Source organism: Mytilus trossulus, chromosome 14 (assembly GCF_036588685.1).
Source record: "Mytilus trossulus isolate FHL-02 chromosome 14, PNRI_Mtr1.1.1.hap1, whole genome shotgun sequence".
Lineage (NCBI taxonomy): Eukaryota > Metazoa > Mollusca > Bivalvia > Mytilida > Mytilidae > Mytilus > Mytilus trossulus.
Genome location: NC_086386.1, coordinates 64846511 through 64873708, shown reverse-complemented (window position 1 = coordinate 64873708; position 27198 = coordinate 64846511). Strand labels below are relative to the sequence as shown.

Sequence of the window (27198 nt, the reverse complement as noted above, 5' to 3'; positions counted from 1 at the left end):
TTACAGTTCTTCAGTTATATCCATTTTATAAATTTTTATGATATGCAAGTGGGGGTACCATCTGTGCCTCATGGACACATTCCCATATTTATTTACATATTTGTGTATTTGTTTTTGTATGTGGATTGGTATTGGTGTTTGTGTACATCTTTTTGAAATGAAATGAGGCACAAAATGTTTTCTCATGAATGATGAGTAATGATCATTAATATGAACCTTGATTACGGTAAAATGTATACCGGAGCAAAACTGGTTATTCCTAGATCAGGTATTCAAATCATTCACTTTAAAAATAGCCAAGAAAATTATATATTTCTAAACTTCTAAAAATAACAAATTCTAATTTGTTAGCCGGCATGATGCAGAAACCAGGGATAAAAGACTCAAGTTTTATTTATAACTAATATAGGACAATGGTATTGATTAAAATTTCTCAATTTCAGGCCCGGTTGTATTCAACATTTTATATTGCCATGATTAACAAGTTCAGGGTTGAATATGATATGATGTGATTTCCAGTTGTAGTTCTTCTTTATTCTTTCCTCTACTATACATGCTCTATGGAGTACCACTACTTCATTGAATTGAGAAAGCCAGGGCAGGTTAAACAGAAAGATTTTGAAAGCAGATTAAAATGTGTACCTTATAATCAGCATGACTTCTCAAAAACAATTTGAATACTAAATATCCAGGCTAAAAATAAGTCATAGTTACTTTAATTCAGTCACGGACGGACCTGTGATGTCAGAGGTAAAGTAGATCTGATTCTTTACTTTCTCCACAACAAGATATGTCAATGTATTTTAAAGGTTTAGAATGAATTTATTGTATGATGGAAGAGTAACTTGATATTCAATTGAGTTAAGAGAATTAATGAATAACATTTTATTACACATGTAGAACAATTAATAACATCTGTAAGACAAAACATTCACACATACAAACTTTTAACAGGGGAGGACTCTAGTTGTTTTGTAAAATATTAACATAGGAGGACTCTAGTTGTTTTGTAAAATATTAAACAACAAAATATTGCTGGGTTATTTTTTTTATATTTTAAAAATGAAAGAAACAAAGAGCAATGAATGCTGGGAAATGAAGGGAAAATGATGATTTCTATTCTTCACAATAGTGCAAAATGAATTGATAAGAAAAAATATACAACATAATGCTATGAACTAATTTTTGACATTCTAAATTAATTTAACTACTCTGACTAATACTTTATTCCGAATCCCAACTGATCCACACCATTGCGCAATCTTTCCTTGTGATAAATATTTGTTTCAATAAATGAAAATTGATTTTATCTAGTGAAATGACTGTCATTTGAAAATTTATAACAATTCCAAGACAACTAATTTAACACTTTTGCTTCACAAAACAAAACAAAAAATCCTGAAGCAGTTCAGACACATGTTTCAATGTTTCCAGAATTACTTTTGTTGTCTGATTCCTCGTCACTTTCATCAATTAATTGGATTTGTTCCAACATTTGATCAAGTTCATTACAGCTGTCATACATTTCCTCAATTATATCATCATCGAAATCACTTTCTTTCATTTGACTAGAATTTTCTTCATTTGTTTGGATCAAGTTCTCTCCCCTTGACTGACAAGAGTTATCTTCCATTGTTTGATGGAGGTCTATATCCACATGTTGACTAGTTTCCGAACTAGGAGCAAGGAAATTTATATAGTCTGTTCTGCGGAGGTCCAATTGGCTATTTGTTGGTGTTTCATTAGTTGAACTTGCGGTTTGATACTCAGTATCACTATCTGAGGGAGTAATTAGGTTGAGGTCAGGGTGAATAAGATTGGTTTCAAATATCATTGATTCTGTTCGAACACATTCAGAATCAATAATCATACGGCAATTGTCAAAGTTCATTGTTTCAAGTAGCTTTAAAACATGTCGCTGTTTGATTTTATATTTCTTATGAACACGAGCCATCTGGGATGAACCATAGTCACGAATCTTGAACAGTTGATTGTTGTATGTATCGCGCAAATGTTCTAGTTTTTGAGCACTGTTATCTTTCAGTCGAGTCACCTGACTGTTGTAGTTATCACGTATTGTATCAAGTTTGTTGGAGGCCCACTCCCTACGCTGGCTAGCCCCTTCCTTGAAACGCACTGCTTGTGATGTGTAATTGTCTCTTATCCTCTCCAGCTGATTATGATACCCATCACGAATGCGATTAAGTTGTGAATAATAATTCTCCTTGAGTCTTGCAAGTTGAGCACTTTTGTATTGATCCATATTCTCCACAAGTTTTACAATAGCATCTCGTCTTCTTTGGTTGATGCACCTTCTAACTATAGCAGAAATGATACAATAGATCAAATTCAACGTAAAAAAGGATGCAGCACAGGCCAGCCCTATAAGAAAGCTCCATATTTTAATTTCTGTTAGAATGCTTGTATCAATAAGTAGGTTCATTCCAATGGAAGTCTTATTTCTTGAATTTTCCACGATGCATTCATAAACTCCTGTATCTGATCTCAGCATATAGTCTATAAACAGATCACCGTTATTCAACACAAGAATGCGATCTGCGTTTCCCACCAATTCTGAATGGTAAGAGTTAGTATTGTGCCATGTGTGATCCATGTGGAATAATCCATTATCTTTTACATCCTCTATGGTAGGGTGTGACTCCCACACTAAGGAATGACTAGGATAATATATGAACATGTTACCCCGTGGAGTAACCCAGGAAATGAGTGGAGCTGGGTTCCCTGTCCATTCACAGTGTAGTATTACTGATGCTCCAATAGGGCTTTGATATTCAGTTTCATTTGCCAACACAGTGATTTCTCCACAGTGATCTTCAAGTTCTTCCAGATTAAGCTTGGATAACTGAACCCTTTGATCATTTTCGTAGCAAGAAATGTCCTGACTATTGATGACGTTTGGACGAGTTTTGTCCTGTTCGATGATCCATGTAATACTACAGTCACACGGAAGGTGATTACCCTGTATGTCAGTTGTAACATTAGTCATGGTACTGAATGTTACGGGATGCAGTGCTGTAATATTGTTATAGCTTATGTTGATCATCTTTGCGTTGACTAGATCAGCAAACAATGTGACGTGAATGTATTCCAACTGGTGATTATTTGACATTTGTAATGTTGTGAGACTGTGCAGTCCCCTGAAGGCCTCCCTGTTCAGGTATACTAAATTGTCCATGTGGGACACAGACAGATATTGAAGTTGAGACAACTTCTGAAAAACTGGCACAGTTATTTCGGAGAATGGGTTTCTATCAAGAATGAGTGTATGAAGAGACGGTACAGCACTAAAGGCATTGCGTGACAAGTTATGTATGTTGTTTTGGCTTAGGTTGAGAATTTGAAGGCTAGGTAAAGGTGGGAGCTCAATATCCATTAAATTGTTCTTAGAAAGATCCAAGAATTTGATATCTTGTAAATTGTAGATGATTGAAGAATTGAAAATATCCCAGTTGTTTCCAGTAAGATGTAAGATGTTGACGGTCGGTGGGATCCATAAATTGTCAGTAGAAATGTCTGTATTACTGAGATCCAGATCAACCAATGATTTCAGTGCTTGGAATGTGTTGTTCGTTAAATCCAGGTTGTTGTTCCCGCTAAGATTTAAATGAGTCAGATTCTGAAGTCCAGTGAATGTTTTATCATTCATCTCTTCAATATTGTTGTCTGAAAGGTCAAGTTCATGTAGCATTATAAGTTTTGTGAACACAGATTCTGCGATTGATGATATGGAATTATTAGACAGTTTTAAAATTTCTAAATTCTCCAGACCTAGAAATTCTGAATTGTTGTTTTGATTTTGAAAGACATAGGTCAAGTCTTGTACATAATTATGACTTAAATCTAGGTCTGTAGTGTTATATGGAATTGTGGCTGGAATAGTGAACAGATTTTTTCTGGAACAATCCACTGATGTTTGAAAATTTCTCGTCGTACATTGACAGACAGATGGACAGCATTGGACGCTTGTTGTGAAGAGTACCAAGACAACACCAGCAGACAGCAGTTGCCATGGTGTTTTCATTCCCATCTTTGTCACTAGCACTGAGTGCCTTTCTTGTTTCAATCTACATATTCAATGTCAGAGTACCTGCAAAATAAAACAATTGTGTTTTAGCAATTTGTTTTGTCATAAATCAGGACGTTGTTTTTCTCATTTAAATTGTATAATGTTTTGCTCATTGTTGAATGCAGTGTGGTGAACTATAGCTTTTACATCCATGTCATTTGGTTTCTGATAGATTGCTGCCTCATTGGCAATCTTACCATATCTTCTTGTTTTATAGAACAAAACAGCACAAATAATATACACATTACAAATGTCATTCTTGGTCAATTCCCATTTTAGAAATGGAGTTTGTTGTTGCATTGATAGTTTTTATCTTTTCACTGGGTATATATTTTTAATCATCATTATTAGAGTATTCTTTATCAAATTAAAAACATGAAATCAATATTATAGTCAAGGGATCTATGGGCTTACAAAGTTTATATGTTAAATAAGTAACAATTGATTGTTATATACATAGTTTCAAATTGGCAAATGCGTTTTAGATGTTAATTATTGGGGAAAAAGGGGGAGGGGGTATTGATTTAGCATCACAGGCAGGTGTAGAGGAGATGTGAAGGGCAATAATTTCATTTGAAAAGATTTTCAATAATCCTCTGCCCCTTGAACAATATTTATTAACACCAATGATGGTTTATATATTAAAAAAAATGTTCAGAGTTTCAACACTTCAGCAGAGGAGACAAAGATCACACCAATAATTTCTTCTTGTTGCTCCAATGGGAGGGAGGAGGGTTCAACTGATCATAAGTCTCCCTCAACACCTTTCTGTTTAGGTTTTATATCATATGCAAATGTTTCCTATCAGAATGAAGAAGAAATTATCCTGCCACTTCAATTCTTTAAAAAAAGATGGGTCCTTAATTTTGTGGTATTTAGTTTCTAAATCTCTTATAAACACAATTGTTTCAATATCAGTGCTCAAAGTTTGTATTACGATTAAGATCAAAGGTTTATTTGTAAAGGTCACACAAACTTATTGCATGTTTGTATATCATAGTGTATATAAAAATACTAGTAACACTAGAGACGTAATTATCAGATATAATATTACACCTGATATTAGTTGTGTCTAATTATTGGGTGCTGGAAAAAAGAAACATGCCTGCTTAGTTAACAGGAGTTTATAGTGATTTTTGTTGGTATTTGTTCATTATTACAGAGTTTTGCTCTGGAAAAATTATTAGTTTCTAAATATTTGTATTTCCCAGTCACAACAGAAAAAATCTTATCTTCCCCCACCACAAACAATCAAATTTTAACTCTCAAAATAAGATATTCCCTACGAATTTCAAGTAATCAAAAAACAACATAAGGAGTGACAGTCCAGTAGCTGACATGTGTCAATAAAGTGTATTTTGTAATTTGTTAGATTAAGAACAGGTATATGTACTAATGTACAAATGTTAATGAAGTACAGGCCACTTGTTGATACATTATTATCTCTTTATATCTACTGCTTGTAAACATCAAAGGTCAAATCGTGTGCACGTGGGATATTGTCATGATAATAAATATTGTCCATGTACTGCATTGGTGTTACATGTACTGTGGGCTATTTACTATTTCATTTATCAAAAAATCAAACTTCTGGTAAAGTGTTTAAGAAGAAAATATGCATAATGTTCCCTTATGGAGCCTCGGCAGTGCAGCTGTAATTAAAGGTGCAGAACAGTCATTTCACTAGCAATGAACTTGTGCATAATATAAATAAGTAGGAATGCATCACTGCAATCAAATGACATTTTAAAATAAACCAACCAAAGACATTTAGAGGTCAAACATTCCATCTTCTACAATAGACATAGAGTAGTCTATACTATTAGTCAAATGTTTAATGGCCCCAAGGGTAGAGAAGTCCTGAATGAATTGTGATTACTCTACATGTTGAACTCTGAATCATTAATATCTAATTGGCATATCTTACATGTATTATAAGAAGGTTTTTATACATGTACGTCAAAATTTCAGAATGTAGAGTCTTTAAAGGATTAAATTATTTTAAAATCAAGTTGATTATAAATGGATGTTACATTATGTAGAAACTCTTCTAATTAGCTTCCAGTCAAACTCCGTGGCTTTCAATAGATTCTGTTTTCTAGAATTACATAATCAAAATTTCTTTTTTGAGTTAGATAATAGACAATAGCATGATTTTACAAACATTTCATTAGAATGGTAGACTGAGCGTGTTTTACTGATGACTAACATGACAGAAAAAAATAACTGCAGACTACATGCTAAAATCTCAGAAATCCATTGCAGACGAAAAACCATTTGATATTTACTTGTTGTTATTAGAAATTAGAGATGTTTTATAGGAAACTTGCAAAAAATTGGACAAAATTTGTTTCAATATTAGAATTAGTGATAGAGGAAATGTTTCAGCACGCTGCATGGTAAGGGAAGTTGAAAGGTGAAGGATATAATTTGCCATGAACTTGAAACAGGATGTTGGCATTTGATCTTTTCCTGTAATTGTATTTAAAAATCTATTGTTGGGTCAACATTTTATGAAATATTGAGAGAGTTTAAAAAGTGTACCAGGAAAATGATAACATACGTGTAGTTCTTCTCAAAATATTTTTTAGAATTTGTAAGAGATATTGATGAACTTTAATGCATATTCTGCAAAATTTTGATCCAATAAGAAATCTTTGAATTGTTAGAAAAATTTCAAATGTGATGATGGAATAGAATTAGAATGAGTGCTTGTGATATAAACATATTTTTGGTCAGTCCTGTGTATGAGATCTGGAGGAAATTCAATTACTGAAAATTACAAAACTGCTTAAACAACAAAAAATAGCACTAAATTCAAAACAATATCATAAGCAGAAAAATAAGCACTCAAGAAATGAAGAATAAATATCAAAAATAGATGAAACTTATTTATGATTATTAAACTAGACATTTATCAAATGATCCTTCCCAAAATAGCCTAGAAATCGTGTTTTTAAGGTTCTGTCTGGATATTACACGAAATACTAAGAAACTCATTGATTCTTCTAATAGGAAAATGTTCATAATTGATGCTACTATTCTAGTTCAATAAATGTTATTGATTTCAACTATGGCTCTAATATGGGATCTTGGATCTTTGTTATATAATATTGAGGTAAAAAACCTGGTGTGTAGTTAGTTTAATTTCTCTCATTAATTATTCAGCCTGCTGGTTAACTTATTACATTGGAGATTAGTTATTTAGTGCTTATATTCTCAACTGGATCAAACTAGTTTATAATTAAAAAGTAGGGTTCAGTTTTAAACTTTCTAATTAAGATAAAAGAAAATATAAGAAAAATAACTTTTTTTATGTATTTTTTGTTACCAGCACTAATTAATTGCCATTATTTTCATATCTAGAAATAATTTTACACATATATATATATAGAGACAAAGGAAAAAGGACATGTTTATGTTCAGCTAGTCAGGAAATATTATAAAATGATGTTTAATTATTCCTGTTTTGGTTTTAACGACTAGTGTACTAGAATTGTCTACACATGTTAAATGTGTCGGATGTCCATGTCATTTGGTAATTAACACGTTGCAGGAAGTATAAGCTTTGTCAAGGTCCTTAAAAGGACTTTAGATTCTAGGTTTTAAAAGTAAAGATAGAATAAAATTGACCATATCACTGGATTAACAATTAATTTAAATAAGAATAAACGCACTCATTTACGATTTCTTTTTGAACCCCTTTCTTTTCAATGACAAATTGCACACATTTTTTTTTGTTGCTTTTAAAAATGCATGTTTACATGTTACAGAAATATCGTAGAAATTAGAAAAAATAAAATTTCACATCGCAACATGCCTAAAAAAAATTTTTTTATCAAAAAACTAAAAATTATATTCAGCTTGGTAATGCTTGAAATTGAAATGGCTTTTTCAAAAATAAGTTCCTCTGTGCTAGGATGCTTTAAAAACTTTGAGAGATAATGCTCTATTCAAGAATTTTTTGTAAATTGTATTTCATTTATAGGAAAAGTGTTACCACATAAAGCTTACCTTACCTTAACTAAAACTGTGAAGAAAAAATGCTTCAACAGGCTTTATAAATATCTTGCTTTCTATGTTTCTTGTATATGAATTAAACCACTTTATCTAAATGTATTTATGAATGTAAACTCTTCACTAAACTAAATATAGTTAATGTCATATATTAAAATCTCCTACCTAATCTAAAACACTGTTGACATATGGCAGCCTCTCACATCTTTTGTACAAGTCACCTGATTTGTACTGATGTCATGTGACTTTGTTTGTTAGAAAACAAAAGGTGTAATAGTTTCTGGATATAGATAAGTGATTAGGGTCATTATTGGGTCAAGTTATACAACCCATATGAAATCGGTGACCATCAATAGGCATATCATTCACATATCATTCACTACTGATGTTTTATATAGTTTTTACATTTATGAAATATTTTTTGATATAAATTAGTTTTATATGATCTGATAAGAGTATATATGTAACATACTTTATTACATAGAAACTTACATGTATGCAATGACACACTTTAAATCATATGAAGTAAAAGTTATCCATCTTAATGGTTCACATTCTTTTCATCACTAAGACTAACCTTAGATCAGCAAGCTTGAACAATTTATGTGAGGAGAACTACGTAGGTTAGAAAAGTGCTCAATGTGCAGGAAATTGTTGGCATTTTTATCTTGTGGAGAAAAAATTCACTAAAACTGAAGAAATGTTTTTGACTGATTAGAATATTTAGTTGCAAATTTAATTTAAAAAAAAAACAATATTTTTCTGCTGAAAGAATAGATGAACTGCATACATATTCAGCTAAGATTAATAATTTTGTAGAGCTAATGTAAAGGATATGTCTATAAAGACTATAGCCTCAAGGCACAAGTACCATACATTACAAGTTTATATCAGTAGTTAAATTAGGTCATGATGTCTGTAAATGTATACCGGTATAGATATATAAGATATTAAGTACATGTAGATTATATACATGTTTAGGTCAGAGCATCATTGAAGCAAGAACTATATTATGTGAAGCTCTACATGTACATATTTCTCGACCTTCAATCAATTGTCAATTGTTTACAGCTTCTTCAATTTAAAAATACTGCTTCACAAAATTAATTGGAAAGGTTTAATAATAAAAAAAAATCGGGAAATGTGTTGCCTCAAATTTAGTTAGTCTCAGATTGTTACATGTACCTTTAGGTTGATAATAACATTAATGGTACCAATTTTTCTGCACCAGATGCACATTTCGACAATACATGTCTCTTTAGTGATGCTCGTGGCCAAAATATTTGAAATCCAAAGCTTATAAAAAAGATGAAGAGCTATAATCCAAAAGTTCCAAAAAGTATAGCCAAATCTGTGAAAGGAATCAGAGCTTTGCATGAGGGAGATACATTCCTTAATTTATAATAATTTCTAACATTTTGTAACAGCAAATGTTTCCATTTCTGCTGATTTTCTTGATGTAGAAATTAAAAGGGGGCTGTTGTAGACATTTTAGAAAAGTGGAATATGTAAGACATTTAACGTCTGTCTTACATCGTATTAAGTATTATAATTATGAAAATATGTAGGTTTAATGATCAGAAAAATCCTCTTTTTGCTGCAAATAATTAGAAAAACATGTGATGTTGTCTGTGTTTAGATAGTAAAATGCCAGGGAATTACTTACTTCACTTAAAATTATACAGTTATAAATATGTTATAAAAACTCTTGAAATATTGCATTGTTATAAGAAATCTGATGCAATAAAATAAAAAGAGACAAAACATGCTTACCATTAGTGTTTTGTATGTGAAGCTAACATGAACCAATGTAAGAAGCCATGTTTAAAAATAATCTGGTCCTGATGCTGAATGGGTTAGTCCATTCTGTGTATTAGGGATGTCAGGAGGGATACAATCAATACTTCAATATTGTTTTGTTTACTTTCCCAGCAAAAATCAATAGTTAAATGATCTAAGACTAAGTAAATATATGGCTAGTCTTTGTCTAAGTAAAGCAATAGAAACCCAGGTGTACAATCAGATGTAATAATCATTAATAATTAAGCAATAGAGTGGGTTGGTTAGGCAGCTTCAATATTTTATAGTTCAATCCATAAATCTCATTTCTTAGAACAAAGAGGTATTTGTATATCTGTGAAACTGAATGTTCTTTTTTCTTCCAAAGCATTGCAATGAGAATAGAAATGAAAGGGTGATATTAAATTGCCATTTGGCTATTTATGTTTTGTAATCATTATTTTATTATGAAGAAGCATGTTGATTATTGACATGATTAGCAATTTAGCAAGTAGATGACGCTGTTAACAAAAATAGCTTGTTTTTGTTAGAAAGAGTTAGCAATAGGTGTTAGTCTTGTTTCACACTTCCAGATAACTGCTAGAATAACATAGTCGGATCGTGCTTGTAGGCATGTGTTTACACTTTGGATCTACAATAACCAGACTGGTTAAAAAGTCCAAAAATGAAATGAAACTTGGAATCAAAGAAACTATTAGATCATCTATAGTATATATTTTATGTTATAAGTGATGTTCATGCAGGTATTTTCAGTAGAAACTCCACTAAAAAGACATCCCATTTATTATTAAGTTGAATAGACAACCACTGAATTATATGTTTCTGACTTAGGACCGGCACATGCTGAAAGTGGCAGTTAAACATGTTTGTGGGTGCTCAGCTCCCCCTCCCCAACCTGGGACAGTGGTGAAAATCATATCAAATCATGATGTATTGTTTTATGTGTACATACAGTTACTGAAAGCCAATCTTATAACAAATTATAAAACAAACATTTATCTAAGACTATGGAGTGTTCTCTCTTAGGTTAAATAGCACTAGGGTAAATTTGAAAATTTTAGTCTACAAATTTCCTGGAAAGATACAATTATTTTAATTCTGTTGCAATTTAGTTCCAGATATTTCCCATAGATAATTGTGTGATTGATAACTTTTTATAATGCAAGATACAGTTTAAATTTTTTTATTTTTCATTACATTGTATTATTGACAAGTTTGACACTGTTAAACAGAGTTCAACCCTCAAATTTGTCACTTGTGAAGTGCTTGTACCTAATCAGTTCCAAAAATAGTGTTCATAAATTAAAAAAGAACGACACTACAGTTGATTTAATGTTTCAGCCTGTACATATATGCTAAAGAAATGTTGTTTTGTATTTTCAGTGTAAAGAATTTATATCAGCAGGGGCATTCAAGGGAAATAACCCAGCAGAAGTTGTACAGGCTTGTGACATGACGTTTGCCTGTGTATCAGATTCTACAGCAGTCAAAGATGTGTGTATTAAATAATTATATAATACGTTATGAATATACACCGTGTAATAGCACCTTTATAAATAAATCTCATTCTCTCAGCACACATCAAAAGATTTTTATACGACCGCAAAAAAAATTGCGTCATATAATGCTATCATGTTGTTGTCTGCGTCCAAAGAAGCATTTAGTTACAGACAATAACTTTAGTTTTAGTTAATGGATCTTTATAATTTTTTACCAGAATGTTCATTACTACTAAGGGAATGCTGGGATTGATTTTTGGGGTTATGGTACCAATAGTTTTGTATTAAGGGGCAAAAAAGGGGCCCAAAATAAGAATTTTTGTAGTTTTCAAACAATAACTTGTGTTTAAGTGTATGAATCTCTCTGAAATTATACCACAAGTTTCCATACTATGAAGGGATAGTTGGTATTGATTTTAGGGGTTAGTTTAGGAATTAGGGGCCATAAAGGGGGCCCAAAATAAGCATTTTTGTAGTTTTCAAACAATAACTTGTGTTTAAGTGTATGAATCTCTCTGAAACTATACCATAAGTTTCCATACCATGAAGGGATACCATGAAGGGATGTTAGTACTAATTTTAGGGGTAAGTTTAGGAATAAGGGGCCATAAAGGAGGTCTAAAATAAGCATTTTTGTAGTTTGCAAACAATAACTTGTGTTTAAGTGTATGAATCTCTCTGAAACTACACCACAAGTGTCCATACCATGAAAGGATAGTTAGTACTGACTTTGGGGGGTTATGGCTCAAAATGTTTCAGAATTAGGGGGAAAACAAGGTTTTTTCAAATTTTTGAAAAGTTTGAAGAAGAAATCTTTAATTGCACAATATTGTGCAATAGATTAGTAAGATGTTGACATTTGTTTTGTGAAATAAACCCATATTATGTCAAAAATTTGATCACAATCCAAATTCAGAGTTGTATCAAGCTGGAATGTTTTGTCCATACATGCCCCAACTGTTCAGGGTTTTACCTCTGCGGTCATATAAAGCTTCGCCCTGCGGAGCACATGGTTGTTTTGTAGAAAAATAAGTTGAGGCTTGAGTTTCAATGTAAAAGTAGAACATATAATTTGGAAAATAGTCATATTGAAAAATTGAATCTTTTCAGTAAAATTGCAGATTTTTAAGACATTATATCAATTAAAATTTAGTATCAATGTGCAAATATTCAGTTGAAAGTCTGTATTTTGAATCCATCAAAAGTAGGGGGAAGTTTTGAGTAATTAATTTAAAATGTGAGCTTTATGTAAATTAAGAAATGTTTGAAGATAGGACCAAAATGCAAGATTAATTGTCTGGATTTTTGGTAAATCTGCATAGAGATATATTAATGTTTCAGATGCCAGAAAGCGAGTTTTCATTATTGCAATAATCACCCAGTCACATTATTCAAAATAATTTAAAAAAAAAACTTGCAATAATTTGTGAATTGACAGTATTAGAATGTAACACAATGGTTAAGTTTTCTATAAATCAATAGCATGTATATAATAATAGGTGTTAATGTACAGGTGAGAAACAAACCTTTGTTTGTCTTGACAGGTTATATATATATTGATTGATCAGACTAACATCCTTTGATCAATGCACTAAAATAACATCTCCAATCAGTAGACATTAATAAAACCATTCAGATAGTCAAATAAGTCTTGTAATTTATATACAATACTGTAAATTTAAAAATTATTGCGAAAAATGTAACAGTGTTGTAAACACAATGATTTAAACTCGCTATTTGAAATATTCTATATGAATAAAACAGATTTTTTCTCAAAATGTAATATTAAATTAAAATCGCATTTAAGTCTAAAATAACAAAATCGCAATAATAAATGCACTAGTAATTAATTAAATTTAAAAAAAAATCTGTTCTATTTTATCTGCCAATAAATACCAGTGGGTCTGCTAAGTACCCTAAAATACAAATGAGACAGAAAAAAATGTATGTTAAAGGGTTTTCCTCCTAGAAATTGTATGGTCATGAGGACAGACTTTTTTAAGCCACAATCTCATCTGCTATAGAAAACTAGTGTTGTATCCACCTATTGAAGTTCATATAAAATAATTGAACCAATTGCTACTTGTTTTATCATATCTTTATCAAAACAAACTGTTTAACTGGTCAGAAATTCTGACTAACTGCTGTAGAAAACTGGTACAGTCAACAAAGTGCCATGTGGTAAAATAAGTATAAATATAAGGAGATGTGGTGTGATTTCCAAAGAGACAACTCTCCACCAAAGTTCAAATGAAGTGGATGTAAGCAATTATAGACAACTGTACCAACTTCAACAATGAGAAAAACCCATACTTTAAAGTCGGCAGACTTGAATATATGAAGCATACTTACATATAAAAACATAATGTATTTAATTTTATATAAATCTTTTACTCTTTAGCTAGGTGGTATATAGTTTTGATTTTTTTTTCAGTTAGTGTTTGGTAATTTTGGTGTATTACAAGGAATAACCAAGGGAAAATGTTATATCGAAATGTCAACGATAGACGAAGACACAATGCAAGATGTTGCTGAAGTGAGTGACAAATAAAATGATTATACAATAAAATGATAAATATAATATGGTTATAGCAAGTGTTGGGTAAGAGTAAACAGAAGTTTGGAACTTAATTGGCTCTACTAAGAAACAAATTGGCAAATTTTAGACACATTTTGAAAATTAAAAAAAATCTCGACCCATAGTGGTGTTTGAGGGTTCAGTTAGTTGTAGTTTTGACATCTGACACAGGATTATTTATCACATTGTTATGCATTTATCACCAATCACACGAATAAATGGACACAGCAATTTTTATAGGATTTCGTGATATGATTGTTTCATGTTTATCCATCCCTATATTGATTCATTTTCAATTAATTAACTGATTAGGAAGAGATTTGACTGGTGATATTTGGAAATCAGAACTTTTTTTTCTGAAATGGATTTCATTTGATATAACTTTTTGACCCAACTTAACATAATATAAAGATATTGAAACTTGTGTTTTATTTTACTTAAGTTTTGTATTTTTACTTTACGACTATCATGGAATTACAGAAAACAATATTTCTCTGTCCGTTTATGATATTGGTCAGTATCTATAAAATCACTTTTAATGTTATATATAAGAATTTAGTTCTTATAATAAGTGACAAGAACAAACAGGAATGTTAATGAAGTTTTTGTTTAATAACATTTAACATGCTTATTTATTGCAGGCTATAAATGCCCGAGGAGGAGTATTTCTAGAATCCCCTGTGGTGGGGAGTAGAGTACCAGCATTAGAAGGACAGTTAATCATCCTGGCTTCTGGTGACAGAAAGTTATTTGATGATTGTTACACATGTTTTGAAGCAATAGCAAAGAAATTCTTATTTTTAGGTAGGTATGCAGTTATTAAAAGTTCTGTTTTCTGAAATTGATCTTAATGATAGTATTTAGTTAAATTTATATACTTGAATTGAAGCCTTAAAACTATAATTTATAAAAAAAAAAAAAAAAAAAAGGATAAAAGGAAATAACCAAAGTTTATTGACAGTGCCAAGGAGACAACTCTCCATCCAAGTCACAATTTATAAAAGTAAACCATTAAAGATCAAGGTATGGTCTCACACTGAACAACAAGCTATAAAGGGCCTCAAAAATTACTAGTGTAAAACCATTTAAACAGGAAAACCAACAGTCTAATCTTTATAAAATACATGAAACAAGAAACTCTAGTGAACCACAAAAAAACCGACGACAACCACTGAACATCAGATTCATGAATAATACATGATTTAATCTTAATTTTGAAACTATGTTGCCTTTATTTGTAGCATTCTTGATATCTTTATATATATGTTCCAACTAAAAAAATTATGCATTTGCTGTTTCATTTCTATTTTTGCTTAAAAGCCTCATAATAAAAATAAAAAAAAACTATGGGAGGTAACTCAAATGATTAGAATCACTTTTTCAAAAACAAGAATACAAAAAAAAATCATTGTTGCAGCAGAATCAACTTTGGTATCCCAGACACTAAATCTGATGTAAAAGAAATAGCTAGAAGTAGTTGGCTCCTGGTACTTAGTTAATTCTAAGCAGATAATTTCATTAAACATTACCTCAAAACTGTGGAATTCGATTTAAGTTCTTATACCATTGTATTGTCATGATGGCAGATGAAATCATTAATAATTTTTTAATGACTTTGTCCCATATAATGACAATTCATGTACATTTGATTTAGAAATTCTACAAAGATGTTTTCTTAATTGAATATTGTATCATTATGAAGGTCCAGAAATTGGTGGTGCTACTAGAATGAAGTTAATAGTAAATATGATAATGGGAACAACAATGGCCAGTCTAGCTGAGGGTATGGCCATGGCAGAGAAAGTTGGCTTAGATCAGGAAGATGTGGCAGAGGTTCTCTCACTTGGTTCTCTTTCCTGTCCTACAGTTATACATAAAAGTCAAGGTAATACTAGTGACAAATCCTACTCTCCCTTGGTTCTCTTTCCTGTCCTACAGTTATATACATAAAAGTCAAGGTAATACTAGTGACAAATCCTACTCTCCCTTGGTTCTCTTTCCTGTCCTACGGTTATACATAAAAGTCAAGGTAATACTAGTGACAAATCATACTCTCCTTTGGTTCTCTTTCCTGTCCTACGGTTATACATAAAAGTCAAGGTAATACTAGTGACAAATCATACTCTCCCTTGGTTCTCTTTCCTGTCCTACGGTTATACATAAAAGTCAAGGTAATACTAGTGACAAATCATACTCTCCCTTGGTTCTCTTTCCTGTCCTACAGTTATACATAAAAGTCAAGGTAATACTATTGACAAATCATACACATTTTCTATTTAATGGTTCACAGTATATAGAAAAATCAGAAATAATTGTTTGAATTTATTCTGACAATTATTTATATATATGATGGATGAAACTAGAAGAAAGGAAATAAAATGTGACTACTTGGTATGATTATTATTAAATAGACATGACTTTTCTTCACTGGATGACATATTATATGTATATAATGTGGGACTGAAACTTCAAACCTGTATTCACCTTTTTTTGTAACATCACACAATATAAAGCCTTAAAAATGTGCAAGCAATGTAAAACAAGGTTAACAAAGTCTTCGCAAGGTTTTGCAAAGGGACAGAGACTTTTACCAGATTTCAATGGAAAATATACAGAATACATTAAATAGTTAAAAGTAAAAACACAAAAATACCGAACTCCGAGGAAAATTCAAAAAGGAAAATCCAAAATCAAAAGGCAAAATCAATTGTCCAAACACATCAAACGATGGATAACAACTGTCATATTCCTGACTTGGTACAGGCATTTTCTAATGTAGAAAATGGTGGATTGAACCTGGTTTTATAGCTAGCTAAACCTCTCACTTGTATGACATTCACATCAAATTCCATTACATTGTCAACGATGTATGAACAAAACAAACATACTCAAAGAGTAAAAATGTCAAAAATAGGGGTACAGCAGTCAATATTGTGTTATCATCTTAATATCACTATAAAAACAACAAATGTAAGGAAGAATCACAAAAAGGCATACATCAAATTTAACATACTCATTTTGCTTTTCTTGTACCAATTAATTTATGTATATAAAAAGTCGACCCGTAAAGGAAAGAAGGTTTTCATTGCTGGTGTAAAAATGCGCGTTTGAAATTCGTACAGGTAGACATAAAAATAATTTTGTCGTTAAAAGTATGAACAAAACAAACATACTTGCATCACTATAAAAACAACAAATGTAACGAAGAAGCACAAAAAGGCATACATCAAATTTATTATACTCATTATGCTTTTCTTATACCACTTAATTTATCTATATAAAGTCTACCCCTAAAGAAGAGATGGTCTTCACTGGATGACATATTATATATATATAATGTAGGACTGAAACTTCAAACCTGTATTCACCTTTTTTTTGTAACATCACACAATATAAAGCCTTAAAAATGTGCAAGCAATGTAAAACAAGGTTAACAAAGTCTTCGCAAGGTTTTGCAAAGGGACAGAGACTTTTACCAGATTTCAATGGAAAATATACAGAATACATTAAATAAAGTAGTTAGGCCAAAACAAAATATATGTCTGTTTCCTGTTTCCGACCGTCCCTGACTCAAACCCCCCGACCCTAGATCTTTTTATTCAAATCCGGAAAAAATTCTGTTCCGGTCCGGAAAAAATCGTTTCCGGTCCGATCCAGATCCGTATTTTACTATGCCCAAACAAAGAATGGCTGCTCCCAGCACAAATGTGCCACAATAAACGAGTTTAAAAATGTCAGCACTTGGAGGATTATTCAATTAAAGCTTCTTTAAAGGGATTAAATCATTTAGGGGTACAGGACCCTAACCAAACATGACATATAACCGACTGCAAATCTGACAGGAAGTGCAAAAAAAAAAAAAAAAAAAGAAATCCCGACCTACCGACCCTGATTTTTTGGCCTTGGAAGCAGGAAACAGACATATATTTTTTTATGGCCTTACCATAACTGTGAAAACATTGTTCATGGGGTACCAACGGTTGTTGATATCATAGTTCAATTGTAAACTCAGTACCCAAAACTACCCATGGAAATACATATTTCCCATCATGTTAGAATATCTTTATGTTGATTGTTGTTAACACTGCCTTTTTCAATAGGCAGATAATTTATGATGGATCAAACTAGAGAAAGTTTTGATGATATATTAGTGTTTTACAACAATAGATATTCTAATGCAATATTATTTGTAACATCAATTCTCATGGCTAAAAGATTCACAATTAATGCCATGAAAACGTTCAGATTTTAAATATTTGATTGACGTTTTCAGTTAGTTTCACTAGAATTGAGATAACAATATTGCATTTTAACCTCAGATGGCTTCAATTGGTGTTTTGATGGTCACTAATACCTTTTTTACTGGCTCCAGTAATGCGTCGCCAGTAAACTCAATTTGAGGCCATCAATTCACCAATTGATGATGATATCCGAGCTTTAAATACAGAAGTAACAAAACAGTTATTCTCCTTAATCTATAAAACACAAATTCAAAACTCCCTCAATATACAATATTTTGACAAACCACAAAATTGATACCCATGATGAAAAAGTACAAAGGGGGAAAAAACGTGAAAATACTGCTGATCATTTACAAAATGATGTATTGATATTAACCTAAGTTAACTCTTACTATTGTATTATTTTTCAGCTATTTTAAATCAAAAGTATGATCCTCATTTTCCATTGATGCATCAGCAGAAAGATTTACGTTTAGCCCTGTTACTGGGAGACAAAGTAGAACAACCATTATATGTAGCATCAGCAGCAAATGAAGTAAGTACCAGTCTGGAAATATTCAGGGGGAGATATTCTGCACAATGATATCAATTTATGTATAGTTCTTGGTGGAAAGATATTGACAAATATGAAGCTTACTTATAGCATCATCTTTGCTAGCCAAGGGTTACGATCCACTCCCGTTCTCTTCACCCTTGGCAGATTGAGCCAACATTTGTGAAAACAATGTTGCACCATCTATCGGAAGATTAAAGTCACACCCATTCCGAATACATTATTTTTTACCAATGGTAGCACTTGAACTCTTCAATTTGGAGGTAAAAACACGGTAGCGTCTAGATTCTACACACTTGATAATGCCGGAAACAAAAATATATGTCAACATTCATGCAATTTCATTTCATTCATGTGCATGAAAAATACACAGGAACTTCTACTAATTGATTAAAAACATTCAAGTTGTCATTAAATATTGTCGTATGTTTATGGAATGTAAAGACTTGTTGCACAATAAACACGTGGCAATTGTTTACAAACACTTTCTACATTTACACGTGATCATGTTATAGGCGGTTTTTGATTGGATGCAGTGAGTTTCGACTGCAACCAATAAAAATACTTACCTTGTGTCTCTGAAATTTTATCTCAATCCGCAAGGGTGAACAGAACGGGAGTGGATCGTAACCCTTGGCTAGCGAAGATGTTATGGCATAGCCTTTACAGATATTGGTTGGCAGCTAAATGGAAGAACTATATTTTAGAATATTTTGTTACCAGTAACAGACAAATTCTTGAATGTCATGCGTTCTCTGCAATGTTTTTTTAAGTCAATGAGAATGTATCAAAACACATTTCTGAATTAATATGCTCATTGTTGAAGGCCCTACGGTGACCTATAGTGTTAATGTCTGTGTCATTTTGGTCCCTTGTGGACAGTTGTCTCATTGGCAATCATACCACATCTTCTTTTTTATAAGCTTGGCGTTTAAAATTTGTTTATCAAAATGGCTTGTTCTTACCAGAAACATAAAAAATGTCTCCAGTTTTGTCCACACAGTAACTTTCTAAAACATAAGCTTAATTGTCTAGGGTAATACATAGTAAATTTATTAAATTTTTCTTTTGTAAATTCCCCTGTGATAGCCTAAATTTTTGAAACAGATGATTTTCCTATGAGATGAATGTCAAGAGGTACCTCAGACCTTTGATATACTCAATTTACATTTAATATACACCTCTATAAAGAAGATATTGTATTTAATTTTCTTTCTCTTTTTACAGTTGTATAAAAAGGCAAGACGATTAGGATATGCTGAAAGTGACATTGCAGCAGTGTATAGAGCCGCAAGTTCATGATCGTCAAAATATAAGGCTAGGACCAAAATTCTTGTTGTTATGTGATAAGCTGGGATCGAATGAACAGCCGGTAGAGTTGATATGATAATTGACCAATAAAAGCTCGACTTTGCCTGGCTTAGCAGCTTGAGAATGATATGATGTGAAAACAAGCCAGAGGAACCAGTTTATATAACAAGGGAGATAATCCGAACAAGATTGGGGTTGGCATTGTGCAATAGACACATCTACAGAATATCATTCGTTGTTTTGGAAATAGGCAGCAAATCCATGGAAACGGACAAATATTTGATCATTAAATGATAATCCATGTTCTATTTTTATGTCAAAGATATGTGACTACCAATATTTTTATTTTGTTTCTTAATTGTTTTTATAGCATTATCCATTCAATTTTAGTTTTAATTTATGGTGGTACAGTTAATCCCTTTGAAAATATTTGAGAATATTTTTAGGTCAGGTTACACTAAGGTTTATCACAGAGGATAAAACCAAGAAAAATGTTGTTCAAGTAGACTGTAAAAGAATAGATGAATCTCAAACCATTTCTACAACTTTGTTTTAATGTTCAATGTTAGAAAACAAGCAGTATGTGATTTTAGCATAAAAAATTAGATAAAACAGGTACACAGTAATAAGAATGGAATGTTCCGTGAAAGTATCACAACAAAACTTAAATTACCTTAACCCAAACTATTTATAATTTACATGAGCAATTTATTTTCAAAACTTTCTACTCACATTTTTGTGAGTACAAAAAAATGTGAGTTTAAGTAGTTGCAAATATATGAAGCTTGGATATAAATATATTAAGAAAACGATAAGATTGAAAAAATAGATCCCCAAAAAGTGACTAAAAAGAAATATTCGCTAAAGCATGCACAAAAATTGGTTTGTTTATAGTAATTATATATGACTGCTCCAATAATTTTCTGCAAATAGTCACCGGTTGATGTCTCCCAGCAGATATTTTAACATTATATACTATTTAAAAACATTATTTAATACTTGAAAAATTATTAATCAATTAGTACATAATGTTCTCAAGTTTGACGCAAAAACTTCTACACTTAAAATAGTGAACCCTAAAGCTGTAATTTGAAACTGGTTTGATTATGATTGTTGTCTAGGAATATTAATTTAGTTGTTATGTTAGGTACATAGAGTTACTTCCCTTTATCATTGTAAATAATTCCATTTTATTCATCATTTCATTGAAATTGAAACTGTCTTGATTTTTTTTATGTCTGATTTATATTTTTGAAAATATTTGCCTCTTTCTTAAATTTTAAATCCACATTGATTAAGCAGGTTGTATGATATATCAATTTCATTTTATATGCAGGTCAGTAATTAGATATACCTCTGTCTTTCTAACCATATGTCCCTCTCAGATCATCTTTATCTAAATGGAATATGCCCATGCAAAAATTTTGCTTAATTCAAATTTTAAAGAGTAATAGAATAAAAGTTATGATATCTCTGAAACCAAATCAATTATAAGCTTATGGCCTGTGTTTTACAAATTTCATGTGATCATGACTGGCAGGAAATCCTGTTAACTTTATTTTACACACTTCAAAACAGAAACCCTTTTATTAATTTAATCAGGGACCTTTTTTGAAATTTTAGGATGATGGATTGTATCAATCTGTCAGAATAATATAGTCTGTGAAATCATATGTTTTCTAAAGAATGTATTTCATGATTCATTGTACAGACAAATTTACTATATGTTGATTGTCATTATAAAGTATAGCAAGTTAGAAATTGTATTAGTGTTGAATTTCAATGGAATTTTAAGAAATGGAGCTTTTAGTTTGAAATTAATTTTTTTTATCTTTGAATTGTAAGCATGCAATCAGTTAGATTTAGAGTTTGCTGTTTTCAGATACTTAGAGTTTTTAAATGTTTAATTTTATTAATTCTTTTGGGGGAGTGAAGTCAAAAAGTGCCCCAAAAAATCAACAAGCACAAAATGTACTGAATTTGGAATTTATGAGGACTTGACTGACCTATCTGGATGTTGTTTTTTTTTGTTTTTTATTTATGTCTGATTGTCAAATTGTAGTTGTCTCCCCTGTATGTACTTAATGAATGCTTAAAAAAGCGATCTTTTGCAGTATTAATAATTTGTAAGTGAAATTAAGTGTAGAAGTTATGATTTTTTAGTTCAACTGTAAAAAAAAAAAAATGAATCAGAATTAGGAATGCAATTTGATTGAATAAAGAAAAAACCTGATTGATACATAATGTAACACAAAAGTATGTGAACCAATGTTTGTAAAGTTAAAAACTGTAATTATTATGATTAGTAATGTATTATGTTGTTTCTTATTTGTCTCCTATTTTATTGAACTCTGTTAGGACAGGTTTAAGACTTCAAAAACCTCTTGACAACTCAGAAATTTGGCATACTTTAAAGGAATATACAACCATGAATTACTCAGGACTGTTTTAAATTTACCATCCTTCCCTCCAACTTTCATTTTATTGGAATATACCTTAATTACAAATTTGATTTGCACTGCACACAGCTTTTAGACAATGAATGAATATATACATTTATTTATTGCCAATATCTAAGCATTTTGTTTTCTCCAAGATGAGTCTAGGCGCTGTAGAATAAAAAAGAATTTCATTAACACTTTTCTTGTATTTTTCTCCCATTATATAATTTGTTTTATGTAATATGTAAAATGTATAGAAGATGTAGATCATTATTCATTATATTGTGCTCTCATGAAATATCACCGTCAGATGTATAAAGTCATTTCACTGGCATTAGTTTAACATTGCAACTGTAGTCATCATAAAATAATATCTTTTTCATTATTGTATAAAAATCACTAAGATCTTGTTATATTAAATGAAAAAGAAATTTCTAAGTATGTCTTATGTTGGTGTTATTTATTAGCAGAGAAATTTGTCTATGGAAAGTCCTAATTCTTTGATAAAAACCACTTTGGAGTTTTATTTTGAATAGTACTAATATATCAAAGTTACCATGTATTTATCAAATTGCTGTTATAAACACACAACAAAAATGAGCAGTAATTTTAAGAAGAGAAGTTAAATGTTATATTTTACTTTTGCATGAAGTAAATCTGAATTCATTCTCTGACTTACAGTGAATATGAATTGATATAGAATTTTAAATATTTTTTTCATGGTAATCATCAAATTTTCCTACTATTGAAAGTTACCTTGTTATTCATGCAAAACAATTATGGGATCTTCAAGCACTAAAAAAAACCAAATAGTTCTATGATTTCCAATGTGTTTATAATATATAATATTTAACATTTGAAATTGTAAATTATTTTAAAAAACGAGCCTTTACAGCAACAAAAAAAATCACTTAAATTCCTCCTTTATGGTAAAATTCTGAAACACTTTTTGGAAGACTATTTTTATGTTTTCATCCTTTTGAGCTTACATGACCCAAAAGCTCAATGTGAGCTATTCCCATAAAGAAAAATACCATTGTAGTCCATTATCTGTTATTGTTGTCCGTCATTGGTAGTTAACTTTTACAAAGATTTACTCCTCTGATACCTCTTAACCAAATGTAACCAAGCTTGTCCACAATCATCATGGAGTATCTTTGGGGGGAAAATGATCTGGCCTGCCAACATTCAGGACTGTCATGGCTAAAATAAAACATAGGGGTTAAATGCAAGTTATGTCTATTATCTTGAAAACTGCTATAGATACAGAAAATATGTATGAGCAATAATGTTGAGATCTAACTAATGTCTATTTACATCAAAACTACTCGGAGGAGTTAATACTCTTAAAAAGTCATTAATGGTATGATGTCTGCATCGTTGTCCGAAGACACATTGGTTTCCAGACAATAACTTAAGATGAAGTGAATAGATCTTTATGAAAAAGGAATGTTGGGATTGATTTTGGGGATGATGGTCCCAACCGTTTAGGAATTATGAGTCCAAAAGGGGCTCAAAACAAGCTTTTTTTTTTTTTATAGTTTCAGGATAATAACTTAAGTATATGTATTTCAATTGCTCTGAAATTGTACAGGAATATTTAATACCTCAAGTAGAAGTTTGGGATTCATTTTACGGGTTACGGGGCCAACAGTTTAGGAATTAAGGGCCAAAAAGTGGCAGAAAACAAGCATTTCTAGTTTCCAGACAATAACTTGTGTGAAACTGTATGGATCTCTCTGAAATTGTACCACAATGTTCCATATAACAAAGGGGAGGCTGGGATTGAGTTTGGGGTTAATTGCCCCAAACATGTTGGAATAAGTGGCCAAAAAGAAGCATTTTCTAGCTGCCAGACAGCTTGTGTGTTACTGTATGGATCTCTCTGAAATTGTACTACAAGGTTCCATACTACAAAGGAAAGGCTGGGATTGAGTTTTGGGTTTATTGCTCCAAGGGGGGTTTCAATAAGCTGGGGGTGGTGTGGGTGATTTTGTTTACAATTTTTTGAAGGAATTTCAAATTTTTTTTCAAATTTTTTTAAATATTGAATTTTTTAAAAGTTTCAAGAAGAAATCTTCAATTGCACAGTATTGCGCAATAGATTTTTATGATCTTTGACCACATTTATTTTGTGTCAGAAACCTATATTTTGTTAAAAATTTGACCACAATCCAAATTCAGACAGTATCAAGCTTGAATATTGTGTCCAAATTTGTTCCAACTGTTCAGGGTTAGACCTCTGCGGTCGTAATTAGGCTGTGCTCGCTGAAGCATTTTATTGTTGTATGAACTAAAAAATAGTTTTCAACAAATTTGTGGCAACATAAATATTTCCTGCCATGTATCAAGAAATGATGCTATATCACAATGCATTGTTCTAACATCTAATAAAGGAATGCATGTTACTCTATTTGTCAGGTGATGTCTAGAAGTTGGTGCCCAATTCTTACCACTTTTTTGCTGTAAAAAAAATCCCAATACATTAAACAGTGATACAAATTTAAGAACTATTTTTATAAGCCAATTGAAGCATACATACCTTAAAGAGACAAGTTAAACATTTTGATCAACTTAGTTCTATTTATATTTAAGTCTTATTAATGTTCGAATTAATATTTGAGATGTGAGTGACTAATTTTCTTCCAACTTTTTAGTACCAGTATACTGTAGTTAAGGGTTCAATGTGCTCTAAATAATCAGTGAATATCCTGAAGTCTGTGATTAATTGGAAATTACTGTGTTAAGAAAGTTATATGCATGGAATCATTCACTGTTCATGAAAATAGCATTCAATGGCTGTTATTATACAGACTGCTAATTATAAAGATAGGAATACTATTACATGTACACATGATAAAGCAAAACACATTGGATCAATAATATTAGATAAGACATAAAAACTGTAGGAAAACCCGTACTATTGCAACTACACACAATGTTTTATAAGCTTGAGGAAAACCTATTTAGTAGCATGTATTTTTTATGACTATTCTTCTTCACTCACCACACTGAACACTGGGGAACTTTGATTTCTGCTTGTTTACCCCATTGAGGGTGACTTGATTTCTGCTTGTTTACCCCATTGAGGGAAACTTTTGAGTCCAGTTTGTTCACTCAGTTGAGAGTAATGTTGAATTCAACTTGTTCACCCCTTGATTTCAGCTTTTTTGCCCCATTAAGGGTGACTTTTGATATCAGCTTGTTCACCCCACTGAGGGGGACTTAAAATTTCATCTTGTTCACCCCATTGAAGGACTTTTTGAGTTCAGCATGTTCATCCAATTGAGGGGGACTTTTTACAGCTTGTTCACCCCATTGAGGGGGGCTTTTGAGTTCACCTTGTTCACCCCATTGAGGGAGACTAGGAGTTCAGCTTGTCCCCCCATTGAGGGGGACTTTTTGCCTCAGCGTTTTCACCCCAATGAGGGGGACATTGATTTCAGCTTGTTCACACCTTTGAGTGGACACACAGGGGGAACTTAAATTTCAGCTTGTCCACCTCATTGAGTGGACACAGGGGGGACTAAGATTTTAGGGTTTTCAATGCCGTTAAGTTGACACAGGCTGGGCTTCAATTTCAGCTTGTCAATGATATTCAGTGAACATTCTATTCCTTCTGTATATTTTAAAGACTTGCAGGTTCAAATTATTGATAACAGTAGATGATTATCTGTATTCAATATTTCTACAAAAAATGGATAAACTATGTATTGATGGACTGCCTACTATGAACAGGTTGAAAAATCAAAATCCACCTGGCCTGTTGTGTATCTTTTACCCAGAAGTCAGTGCTCCTCTACTGACATAAAATGATGTTGATTCGGTCATTACCTGAAAATCTACTGTTAAAAAACGTTCAAATAGTTCAATACACAAGGATTTTATGCCCCCACCGTATGGGAGGGGGCATTAAGTTTTACCCTTGTCCGTCTGTAGGTCTCAAAGTTGGTTTCCGTTCTCTAAGTTTAGTTTAAATGTTATGAAACTTATACACAATGCTTATTACCACTAAATACAGATCAGGTTTGAATTTTGGTGGCATCACTTTTACTGTTCTAGAGTTATGGACAGCCCTAATTCTTTGTTATATATATATATATATAATAAAAACTATAAAACAAATTCCCATACGTTTCGGCCATTACGGCCTTCTTCATTGGAATAAATTACATATATATATACAACTCGTCTTGTATATACATTATGTACACAGCCATGTATCACCATCATTGATGGCGATCCGATGGATACATCTGTTGTAGGGTTGTCACTGACTCAGACGTACTTATATATATAACATTTTTTTTAACAAATGTAGTATGGTTGAAAGGTGTTGTCAATATTTTTCAAAGAAAATAGATCTTAAAAATGCAATTTATTTCCATACGTGTCCTAAAAAAAGAACTAAGGAGTTGTGAGTCTGAACGTGTCTGTGCTCTCGGTCATAAAACTTTACACTTTCTTGGAGTACAAAATTTGTGTCAGGAGTCTTTGACTCCAATCTTCATTGACCAGGATTGACAGTTTTCCTGTCAAAGGGTTGGTGGTTCCAGCTTCCTCCATCAATTATAACATCCCACCATATTATAACCAAGTGTGGTCAGAGTAGCATTAAAACTAATATTCAATGGATTACTTTATTTTAGATATACTATTCTGTTATCTGAC

The 27198-nt window shown here is 31.6% G+C and overlaps 2 protein-coding genes across 4 annotated transcripts in view; one reads left to right on the top strand and one right to left on the bottom strand.

Annotated features, from left to right (window-relative positions):
• LOC134697077 (cytokine-like nuclear factor N-PAC) overlaps nt 1-22968 on the top strand; it is a 45686-nt gene extending 22718 nt beyond the window's left edge. The window contains exons 10-15 of the mRNA XM_063559110.1: nt 11288-11398; nt 13838-13939; nt 14623-14785; nt 15684-15866; nt 18633-18757; nt 20003-22968. Of these exons, the coding sequence (XP_063415180.1) occupies nt 11288-11398; nt 13838-13939; nt 14623-14785; nt 15684-15866; nt 18633-18757; nt 20003-20077 (759 nt within the window). The 3' untranslated portion in view covers nt 20078-22968. The remainder of the gene's footprint in view (nt 1-11287; nt 11399-13837; nt 13940-14622; nt 14786-15683; nt 15867-18632; nt 18758-20002) is intronic.
• On the bottom strand, nt 871-10005 carry LOC134697076 (immunoglobulin domain and leucine-rich repeat-containing protein 2-like). 3 transcript variants are annotated; one of them, XM_063559106.1, is made up of 2 exons: nt 9878-10005; nt 871-4108 (listed from the first exon to the last, which is right to left on the bottom strand). In XM_063559106.1, the coding sequence occupies exon 2, from the start codon at nt 4046-4048 to the stop codon at nt 1409-1411; it is 2640 nt and encodes an 879-aa protein (XP_063415176.1). In that variant the 5' UTR covers nt 4049-4108; nt 9878-10005; the 3' UTR covers nt 871-1408. The 3 variants fall into 3 exon arrangements, with proteins under 3 accessions (XP_063415176.1, XP_063415177.1, XP_063415178.1); XM_063559107.1 differs by lacking the exon at nt 9878-10005 and adding an exon at nt 8270-8341; XM_063559108.1 differs by lacking the exon at nt 9878-10005 and adding an exon at nt 8107-8253.
• Nucleotides 22969-27198: the final 4230 nt, after the last annotated feature.

Coding starts and splice junctions, on each gene's coding strand:
- LOC134697076 (XM_063559106.1), bottom strand. CDS start 4,048: ATGGGAATGAAAACACCATGGCAACTGCTGTCTGCTGGTGTTGTCTTG.